Source organism: Xyrauchen texanus, chromosome 29 (genome assembly GCF_025860055.1).
Source record: "Xyrauchen texanus isolate HMW12.3.18 chromosome 29, RBS_HiC_50CHRs, whole genome shotgun sequence".
NCBI lineage: Eukaryota > Metazoa > Chordata > Actinopteri > Cypriniformes > Catostomidae > Xyrauchen > Xyrauchen texanus.
In genome coordinates, this window is record NC_068304.1 from 13,718,774 (window position 1) to 13,730,274 (window position 11,501).

At 38.6% G+C, this 11,501-nt stretch overlaps 1 protein-coding gene across 1 annotated transcript; it reads left to right on the plus strand.

Moving 5' to 3' along the window:
- The first annotated feature begins 437 nt into the window (after positions 1-437).
- On the plus strand, positions 438-11,330 carry LOC127623000 (sodium/potassium/calcium exchanger 5-like). Its single transcript, XM_052097221.1, has 9 exons — positions 438-609; positions 777-956; positions 1,031-1,114; positions 4,037-4,140; positions 4,268-4,368; positions 6,241-6,524; positions 7,060-7,266; positions 10,279-10,380; positions 10,482-11,330. The coding sequence occupies exons 1-9, from the start codon at positions 438-440 to the stop codon at positions 10,802-10,804; spliced, it is 1,557 nt and encodes a 518-aa protein (XP_051953181.1). The 3' UTR covers positions 10,805-11,330.
- The last annotated feature ends 171 nt before the right edge of the window (positions 11,331-11,501 follow it).

Sequence of the window (11,501 nt, forward strand, 5' to 3'; positions counted from 1 at the left end):
AGGTTGTGTGTGTGTGTGTGTGTGTGTGTGTGTGTGTGTGTGTGTGGTAATCAACATTATGCCACAAATTCTGTTGATTGAGCTTATTGAACCGGGAAAGTCCCTTTAAATTGTAATTTCAATTATTCTAATGAGACTTTGTCACCGCTTAATTTGGCTACAAATTTTGCAGAAAGAATCCAATTATCCCCTTAAGAGGGAGACCATTTTGTATGATAAAATTTGTACTTAAACTTATTCAGCCCTGAAGGCTCAAGACTCTGAGAGAGTTCAGTCGGAATAATGAATGAATCCCATGATCAGAACACACACACACACACACACACACACACACACACACACACACACATACATCAGCTGCAGGAGTAAACTTCAGCCTACCCAAACTACACAGTCCAGCTCCATGCCTCTTAAAACATCTTTAACCAGTGGAAATAATGGGGAATTATAGAATAAAGAAAGACTCAGTTCCTCACAGGAAGAAAAGGAGAGACGTTTTGCTGCATATAATTGCTATAGTGACGCTTATATTTGCTGCAGTTCATCTTGTTTTCTGTGTTGGAAAGAATTTTCAAAGTTCAGTTCCTGCTAGAATACGCCGGGATGTTGGTAAGATGAATTCAATGTGTTGAGATTCATGCAACAGGTGTTTGCTGTGTTTTGAGAGTCAGTAACTGATTAAACTCAGAACTTATTGATTTGTGCTGTGTAAATGACATGACAAATCAATGTCAAGGGTTGATGAATGTTGCACTGTTTTTTTTTTTTTTTGGCAGAAAATGTGACCAACTGCATCCCCCCACAATCCTCTGAATTCCCAGAAGGATTTTTCACACTTCAAGAGAGGAAGGATGGAGGAATTCTTATTTACCTCATGATCATTTTTTACATGCTTTTAGCCGTCTCTATAGTCTGTGATGATTATTTTCTGCCATCTCTTGAAGTCATCAGTGAACGTAAGTAGTTGTTTTGGCAGATTTTTCTGGCAGTGTTTGTGCAGTGTGGTTTACGCTGGTTTTGCTTCTTTCAGGTCTCGGTCTTTCTCAAGATGTTGCTGGTGCTACTTTCATGGCAGCTGGGAGCTCCGCACCTGAACTAGTCACCGCATTTCTGGGTAATCTTTGACCACAGTCCTTTTCTTAAAATGACTATGGAGGAAGGAAATCACAACGGAGATTTCTTTAATATTTCTTTAAGTCTTCAGCTTCTCAGATGTTTCTCCGGGGGAAAAACCCCTGCAATCTCACGTGTCTTGTCTAGAGTGGCCTCTCAACGGCGGGTGGGACAAAAATGATCCACTTGCGTATTTATTGACATTTCTTTTATGTTTAATGCATGTTTAAACTGTGAAATTGTAAACTAATATTGACATCCAATATATCATTTGAAAAATCTGGGTCTCGAGATTTTATATTTTAAAGAGATTTTGACAGATACAACAATACGATTTTATTACAATAAGATTCAATAAGAAAGAAAATACGGAAGTTCTTACCTTTATTGTCTTCCAGCTAAACACAGATGAGCACAATCCTCCAAACTTCAGTATGCTTTTCATTGCAAGAGTCCAATAAATAAAATCAATTTTTGGAGATTTTACTCCAAAAATGTACAAATACGAAGAAATATGGATCAATTTCTCTTTGTTCAGGTTTTATTTATTCAACACATGTTATTATTCATATCCATTCTCTGCGAAATCTTGCACTCTGTGTAGTGTTTCAGTAACAAAATACCCAAACATGATATTTGGGTGGGTCTTAAAAACTAAATGAGCCCTCCCTCAATTTTCTGTGCAGTTGAGATTGGGTACACTCAAAATAGCCAAACAGGACAGTCAATGATGTAAAGATTTGCATCATCCATGTTTGTCTGTGGATACAGCTGGCCAATGGAAAGCTAGATAATTTTTGACTGATGGGTCTGCAGCTAATGAAAAGATGATAACAACGATATGAGGGTTGTATTTATCCCTGATGTTGATTCGCAAAGGTTCAGAGTTGAAAACTGTGGACTGTGTTTGTTTGTGTTTGCACCTTTACGCACGGTGTGCAGTTATAGCATATTGCTACCATACTGTCGACAAAGAAATCTGCTTTTGGACCCGCAATCTGATCCACACTCCTCGGCTTCAGTCACCATCACTGAGCGTTTGGAGAACACACACTCCTGACTGCATTTTTTCATCATACCATCACAGAGGGCCTGGAGGAACCGATCCTCCCGACTGCATTTTTTCATCAAACCCCCTGTTCAACGGCACATCTAGGGGGCTCGGTCATGCCATTCTAGCCATGATGAGCCACCCTCCCTGGCTTCACACACCGTGAGTTAGACCGTGGAGCGCAGCTGCTCCCAATGCATTGACTTAATCCTTTTTGTCCACTGCTTTTCGTTCAGTTGCATTGGGAGCAGGTGTGCTCCAGGCTTCAATGACGGTGATTGAAGCCGGGGAGAGTGAGGCTCCCCGGCTTGAGGCAGTGGATGAAGACCCTGGGTGAACGGCAGAGCAAAAGCTCTGAAAAATGAGTCAATTTGCATTTGTATGGGGAAAAAATTAACAATCATCTTAATTGTATGTAAAAATGTATTTCCATTGCAACATTTCAAATTGCAATGTTCTTTTCACATTGTTTATAAAATGCGTAAATATATATGGAATGCATTATAATATATTCCCAAATAATAATAAAATGATGTATATTTTGGTTTGTGTGGTATTTTTTTACATTGAAATATAAACAAATTGTGTGTTTTGAACCACTTTGATAATTGGTTTACGGAGTTACTACAAGTGGCGCCTCCAAGTGGCCTTTTTTTAAGTACACTTACATAAATCATTGTGGAACAAAGAGTTTTGGTCATATGGACTTCAAAATTGCCAGACCTTCATCAGACATGTGGCTTTGTATCAGATGTGTTTTTGAGGCACTGCATAGTCTTGCATATTTAAAACTATATATTTTATAAATAATATTTTCTGTCACTATTCAAAGTATTTGAATAACTCTAATTAATTTTTTAACTAATGAGTATAATGATACATTTGTGTCTACTTTCAAATGAGCCCAAGTTTGTGTTTGCAGACCAAAGGATTCAAGAACTGGAGGAGTTTTACTTTGGTTATGTTGTTTTCATGCTCATGCACAAAAAGAGGCCGGATGTTAAGAGGTTAAAGGAATATTCCATGTTCAATACAAGTTAAGCTCAATCGACAGAATTTGTGGCATAATGTTGATTACCACAAAACAACTAGTCCCCTTTCTTTAAAAAAAGCAAAAAGTATGGTTACAGGCACTTATAACAGAAGTCAATAGTTTCATTATTGGAGTGTTTAAAGGCAGAAATGTGAAGCTTTTAATTTTGTAAATGCACTTAAATTCATTCTTCTGTTTAAACGTGTGCATTATTTGAGATGTAAAGTTGTTTAAAGTTTACAGTATGTCGTCAGGGCAACAAAGTTGTAAAATTGTATATTTACAAAGAAAATGTTAGTAAGTGATTTTATCACAATAAAATCACGTTTACAATTAAATTTGACTATACTTGTCCCCATTCACTTCCATTGTAAGTACCTCACTGTAAAGCAGATTTTTTCCAAATACATTTTTGCACTAACCAACATTATTCCACAAATGCTTGTTTAACTTGAATTGAACCCAGAACATTCCTTAAACAATATCTCATGATGTGATTTACCATGATTCCAAAGTCTGAAATCTTAATATGATCATTTCTCACGAAATTCTTCCAAGAGCAAAAGATCTGAAATATGCTGTCCACATGAGTTTTATAGCTCTACTTTTACTGGATGTCAGAAACGGACTCATTTGTGTTTATTATTATTGCTCCAAAATGGATTTTAGGAGAAACATCTGAAAATTGTTACTTTTAAGAAACTTTTAAGTCAGCTGAGCTATGAAAGAGCAACCTCTGAGTTATAAAATGTTCCTCTGGGTATGCACATTTCTTTTAAGCAGCAGCAGAACTTTTGCATTATCACTCAGAATAATGTTAGATGTTTGTTTTTCATCAGGTGTGTTTGTAACAAAAGGAGATATCGGCGTGAGCACCATCATGGGATCTGCTGTGTACAATCTTCTGTGCATCTGTGCAGCATGTGGACTCTTAACCTCTGTGGTATGTGATGTTTTCAGCTGGATTACACAAAACACACATTCATTTTTCACACACTGTTAGCATATCAGCGTGTTCTTTGCATGTTTATAATGCTGATCTCCACTCTGTGCATTTTTACTCTGTTCAGGTGGGCCGTCTCACCTGTTGGCCATTATTCAGGGACTGTCTCGCATATGCCATCAGCGTCACCGCTGTGATTGCAATAATCTCAGATAACAGGGTTTACTGGTGAGTCACCATTCACCCTCTTATTTCACAAAACACCTGTTGTCAGCTAAGACCAGAGCTAAATACTTTTTGTGGAAACAATATGAATGGCACTGTTAATCTCTTTGATGATTTGCTGAATGTTTTTTCCCCTCAAAGATAACAAAAGACAAAAAAGACAAATGACAGTAATCAAATGGTTTAATTGCAAACATACTGTTGATGAAAATATGATGAGAACAAATTTATTGCAAGATATTAAGAATACACCAACACTGTTTTTAAATAGAAAGAATTGATTGAAATAATCCAGTTGTAGTATTTTGGGGATTTCCCCACTTCGCCACTTTTCCCCACTTTTTGGGATTTCCCCACTTCGTAAAAAAGGCTCCTAAACTTCTAAGACGTATCTAATACTCAGTATGTTCATTATATGCTCTTATTTCAGGCGCTCAGGTTTCAGGACAGTTGTTTAATTGTACTTATTACACAGGTGTCTGGAATACTCAATTCTGTTTGGTCAATGGCGCCATCTAGCAGTATGATATTGTATGAGTGACAACCGCACATCCACATGTCAGAACGCTCATCCGGCTCATTTCTGCTTCTCAGATTACTGTGCGATCTGTAGTTGGCAAGTAGACTTTTGACAAGCTGGATAACGAGCAGTCAGAAGGTCATTATTTTCAGAATAAACACCAACAAACCAGAGGTGGATTTCAGCTGTTCAGCTTCTTATTTTCTCTCTCAAATAAACGCAAATCAATATTGTATGTCCATCTATTTTAATTGGTTTGTAGCCGCATAATAAGTGGGATAATGTACAGTCAGCCAGTTGATATCACAAAATAAACCACTTCAGAGTGATACAAGACCTGATCACCCTGTCTGGGTTTATTTTGCAATAAAAATTGGATGACTGTACTTTATCCCTTCCATATCAATCATATGTTGAAATAATTGTAAGTAGTTTATATATTTTTCAAAATATTTAAATATTTGGTTAAAGTTTGTTCTTTTAGGGTGTTCACACTTGGCAGGTTTGGTTCGATTAAACTAACTGGTGCGATTGCTCGTTTTGCTTGTTAGTGCAGTTCATTTGAAAATGTGTGAATGCTGCCATCCAAACCTCGGTGCGCACCAAACAAGTGGACCGAGACCCCTGAATAGTGGGTCTCGGCCCGCTTCCAAATAACTCTGGTGCGGTTCGATTGATATATGAACGCAACATGGACCAAAGATGTCTAAACGGACAAAAAACAGGAAGTAATTTGCCTAATACTGACCTCAAGCATACCTGATTCTTCTCATCATAGGAGCTGTGTTGCCCATTATAGTTCGGTACAGGCGTGCTTGCAGCATATCTTCATTTGTGTGTACAACGGAGGAATTCCTGGCGCTGTTTTGACTCCTTTACACATTTTATTAGCTCCTTGTTGGTTCTCAGCTGGTAAACATACCACCATATATACATATATAAATCCAACAAGCGCATTTAGCCCAGCAGCTAGCATTGTTTTGGATATTCGGCAAGTTCCGTCGCAAAATATACATCATAAAAGCTGTCCAATCAGGTTGTGACTTTTTCCTGATGCTTTTTGTTTTGTATCTTTAGATTCAGTGTTAAAGATGCCAGTGTGAATGCTAAGTGAACCAGGACTAAATGTATCATTTTCTTTTTGGTCTGGACCAACAGAACCAAACTACAAATGTGAACTCACCCTTAAAGTGTGAAATATTTTTTTTAATTTTGCACATTATCATCAAATAAATTGTTAATTTTGTCAGTTAAAATATACAGTACACCCTTTGTGCCCATGTTTCTGGTGTTATAGACCAATAAACAGACACAGCAGTGAAGTGCCAAAATCTCAAGTGAATGTTTGTTTTCAGGTATGACGGCGCATGTCTTCTGCTGGTGTATGGTGTTTATGTGGTGGTGCTGTGTTTCGATCTAAGGATCAGTGAGTATGTAATGCACAGGTTCAGTCCCTGCTGTACGTGTCTCAATAAGAACTTGCAGGAGCATGGCGAGCACCAGCAGCTTGTAGGGTGGAGTGACGACAGCAGTCTCAGAGTGCTCCGGAGTTCCCGAGCCAACAGCGGAATCTTCCAGGATGATTCTGGATATTCCCACCTCTCTCTCAGTCTGCACGGCCTGAATGAGATAACCGAAGGTTGAGTGAAGACATCACACCCTCAAACCCACTTACTTTAAGTTCCGCTCACGCAGGACGTGTTCTTGCATTCCGTCTGCCATATTTTTTAATTGTTGATTTATATGTGCGTCAGACTAAATGTTTTTGGCATTTCAATGTATTTCAGTGTCTCACGCCATGAGCATTGCATTTTTAAGGAGACGTTCACACTAATCAAGTTTGAAATCTCTGTTTTCAGTTTATTAACATCATCGTTTCCCATAGTTTCTGGTTATGGAGTATGCTTTTGAAAGTCTCTTTTTTTTAGGTGGTTTCAGTGTAGATGAGAAGGGTAAGTGTGGCAAAATCAGTGTGTTTTCAAACAAAACCGGATTAGTGTGTAAGTGGCATAGAGCACTGTCACGTTTAAAGTAGTTAAATTATTACAAATGTGTCTCAAGACTCAATGGATCAGTCTGTTCCATTCTGTTGCACTCAATCCTGCCTTGTGTGAATGGCTCCTTATGAAATGTAACCCTGCAGCCTCATGTGTGTCGTAAATTGCCCCTTACAGAACAGAAAAGTGTGTTCACGATGCCAGAACACAACCTGAAGCGGATCCTTTGGGTTCTGTCCCTGCCTGCCATCCTGCTTTTGTATTTGACCATACCTGACTGCAGGAAACGCTTCTGGAACAGATTCTACATGATCACCTTCCTGATGTCTGCAGTCTGGATCTCTGCATTCACTTACATTCTGGTGTGGATGGTCACGGTTGTCGGTAAACATGCTTTGACTTTAATTCTCTGCAGCAATTTCAAGTCGTTATTGGTTAGTCAGTGCAATTACAAAACAATCCTAGATGTATCTTTAATAGTTTTTAAACACTGCTGTTGGCATGCAGATCTTTTGCATTAAAACAAGACTCAAATAATTTGTATTTATTTATCTGGAAATGTTTATACTTGCTTGAAAGTTCTCTGTATGGAATTGACAGCATAAGGAACATATTGTTGTTCCTTCCTGGAAAATTACAACATGATCTCGCTTGTTAGACCTGTTCCTAAAAATGTTTTATTAAGCAGCAGATTTTTCACACAACACATCTCTAACTACAACCCCAATTTCAGAAAAGTTGTGACAGTATGGAAAATGATAAAGACATAAAGGAGTAATGTATAAATTCATTGACCGCTATTTTGAAAGCACTACAACAACACATTTGACGTTTTACCTTGTGATTTTTTTTTTATTTTTTAATATAGACTAATTTAAAATCAGATGATTGCAAAAAAGTTGGAACAGTTGAGAGTTTACCACTGTGAAACATCACAACTTTTTCTAATAACACTTGGGCACAGAAGATGCAGGTGTTATGTTTAAAGAGCAGAATTTCCCCCATTCATTAATTATTTTGATCTTCAGCTGTGCATTTGTACAGGGTCTTTGTTGCCGTTTTGTGTGCTTCATAATGTGCCACACATTTTCAATTGGACACAGGTCGGGACTGCAGGCGGTATCTTGATGGCAGCATATGCCGCTCCAAAATTTGTAGATGTGCACATTACCCATGCCATGGGCACTGACACACCTGTAAACCATGACAGACACTGGCTTTTAGACTTGACTTTGATAACAGCTTTAATGGTCCTTTTCCTCTTTGACCTGGGTAGGGTTGCACAAGCTGTGCGTAAGTTCTCCCTTAAGTTGGGACGTAAAGTTAAAATTAATTTGGTTGCACCACCTGGTCTTAAGGCAAGACTCAACTAGTAGGTCGTAAGCTCTCTGTTAAGTAATACATAGTCGCATAATATGACGTTTACCTGTATTGAGCCAATAAACAGCCTCCACATTTGTACATCTGTATATATATTTTTAATATGTTGAAATTTGTCGCCGGGCGACACACCCTGAAAACTGCACCGTTAGATCGGGTTTATGCTGAAGAGTCGCTTAAAAGTATTTTTTTTTCTCTCGTAAATGGAAACTAGTGTAAATGCCAACATCATCATATATGTTGAAATGATTGATGCCTGTCATGCAAAACATGAGCTCATTGATGTCATAAAATTTCTGTCTGCTTTTTTAATCCATTCGTTACTCCTGGTCGGAGGCTTCCGTAAATATTTAGTTTATACGTAGGGTTACGTCTAACCTAAGTTTAATGGTGCAACGCTCAAATATTTAGTAGTGCGTAAATTGTCACAGTTGTACATTCCATCTCATAAGACCTAGCCCAAAGAAGATGGCAGCACTTCTGGACAGTGCTGATTTATGGCTTCTGCTTTACATATTAAGCCTAAACTTTCATCTGTGGATGCAGCTCTGAATAGTGTTGACTGACAAAGGTTTATTGAAGTATTCCCAAGCCCATGTCATGATATCCATTACAGACACGACCGTTTGACATCTGAAGGATCGGAGATCACACGCATTCAGAAGTGGTTGTCGGCCTTGTCCTTTTACGCATTGAGATTTGACCGGATCCCTTGAATCCTTTATATATTGTGCACTGTTAAGGGTGAAATGCAGAAAATGTTTCCAATTTGTCTTTGGGTAACATTGTTGCCAAAGCATTGAATTATTTTCTGACACATCTGTCGGCAAATTTGCGAGCCTCAACCCATCCTTGCTCTTGAAGGACTAGTCTTTTTTTAGAGGCTCCTTATGTACTATAACACTACGGCCTCATCTGTTTAACATCTGCTGTTTCACATCATCTTGTTTTAAGTCCTAAATTGCCCAAATCTTGTTTTGGAGCCTGTTGCAATCATCTGATTTGAAAATAAATAAATACATAATTTCACAAGCTAAACATCAAATAACATGTTGTAGTGCTTCAAAATAGCACAGGGTGAACAGAATTTACAAATCACTCCTTTGTTGAATCTGCTCATTTTTGTCCTGCGTTTGCTTCTTTAAAACAAAAAAGTAGCATACAATTTTAAATTCCTCAAGCAGTTGCACTGAAGGATGACAGGGCTTTGAATGGGTGCACGCACAGGCAGGTCACACGCAGCTCGTCTCCATTCCTGAAATTCTAGTGCTGTGTCCTGTGGGATTATGATGCTGTTGACTCAAAGCTCTCCCTGAAGTCTTGAGTCAGTCCACAGTGGATTACGAAACCCCACTGGGCCCGTGAGAAAGCATGTGATGCAGGGGCATATAATAGGATTATTGTCCTGCAAAGCATCACACATTTTCACATGAGCACCATAGAGCAAGTGGTGCTTTTAAAGGCCAGTGATCTGCTGAGCAGGTACTGAGAGAAACTACTATAGAGTGTCCAACCCCTGAGGACTGTACAGCAGTGTTTACTACTGAATTCTGTTTTTTGCTGATGGAGATTGACAGTTGTATCCAGTTTTCTTGACCAATTAATGGGCAGTGCCATGCAGATTCTAACTGCCCCTTGACAATTCAGTAACGTTCCTGCATCCACAGGCACGGATTTAGAAAGCAGAGGCCCCTGGGCACAAAATCTTGGAGCCATGTAAAAACTTCAGAACAAGTGATCCAGACAGAGAACAAAACTATTTTAAGTGTTTATACGAGTAAAACATTCAGGCTCAACTTGTGCAATTGTTGGCTGTCATAACAACTCTAGTAGTCAACGTAACTCACCTTGGGCCATCACTTCATATCATCATCCCACTCCTTTTGGACTTTGACTGGTGAGACACTATCAAAAGATGGTCATTGTGCCTTTGTAAATTATCAGTACTGGTATTGCATTATGAGAGCATTACGACGTCTCTGCATGTCCCTAATTACATGTTCTTTGTTTATTCAGGTGAGACCCTGGGCATCCCTGATACAGTCATGGGAATGACACTTCTTGCAGCGGGAACCAGCATCCCGGACACTGTTGCGAGTGTTATGGTGGCTCGTGAAGGTAAAGAATCAGATACACGTTCAAAACATCAAAGTGGCAATATGTGCTTAATTGGCAAACGATTTCGACAATATAAATCTTTTTCTGTGCTTCTCTCACAGGTAAAGCTGACATGGCAATGGCTAACATCGTGGGTTCGAATGTGTTCGACATGTTGTGTCTCGGTCTGCCGTGGTTCATCAAGACAGTGTTTGTGGACACCGGATCTCCAGTGGAGGTGAACAGCTCAGGTCTGATTTTCATGTCCTGTACGTTGCTCCTCTCCATTATATTCCTCTTCTTGGCCATTCACATTAACGGCTGGAAATTGGACTGGAAACTGGGTGTGGTGTCACTGGTCTGCTACATCGTCTTCGCCACATTGTCCATCTTGTACGAGCTTGGGATCATCGGGAACAATCCCATCCGAGCCTGTGGTGACTAACATAACACTCAACTCCACTGGAACTCTTAATTATGTGCAGTTTGTCAATTACATGTTTTGTAAAGGGTGTCAAAGATCACTGGAAAAAGGCCAATGGTATTATGAACAGGTCTGTGTTCATTGTTGCTAATCTTACTGTTGTTTTTAAAACTTAGTCTGGGTACATCATATTTGAGGGATTTCAGATTGTTTTGTTTCTTTGATCTACGTCAAGGGGTGGTGTTCACCAGTTGTTCTACACACCATGGTGTCTACTCTTACTAAGGTCTATTGAGAAAAATTAAGTGATTTTGTAACAAAAGACACTTTGTGACCTTTTTCATAAAGCATATCAACCACATTTGAAATTCCATAAAATCTGTATTACTACCACATAGCTATTAATTTTAAAATGTTTTCCATGTTTTCCATGAAAAATGTTAGTGGCGTTCATGATAGTTTTCTAAAACAAAATGACTTAAAATAATGACAAAAATAACCAGCATTTTCCCACTTAAAATCCCATTAAAGTGTGTTTGAAATGATAATTTCAAACATGTTGAAGAACAGATCTTGCAATGGAAGCAATAGCAACCATAGAAAAATTTCAACACCAGATTTAATTTAGTTTTTCTTCCCCAGTTTTTTTTTATACAGCGACCACAAGTTATTTGATTTTATAAAACTTTATTGCTCAGGGATTTTGGTCAACATGGGT

What these genes read in the sequence shown, in the direction of transcription:
- LOC127623000 (XM_052097221.1), top strand. Translation starts at nt 438, where the DNA reads ATGGGGAATTATAGAATAAAGAAAGACTCAGTTCCTCACAGGAAGAAA. An exon ending in TCAGATAACAGGGTTTACTG is followed by an intron (nt 4,369 to 6,240) that starts GTGAGTCACCAT and finishes GTTTGTTTTCAG; the next exon opens with GTATGACGGCGCATGTCTTC. An exon ending in GTGGATGGTCACGGTTGTCG is followed by an intron (nt 7,267 to 10,278) that starts GTAAACATGCTT and finishes TTGTTTATTCAG; the next exon opens with GTGAGACCCTGGGCATCCCT.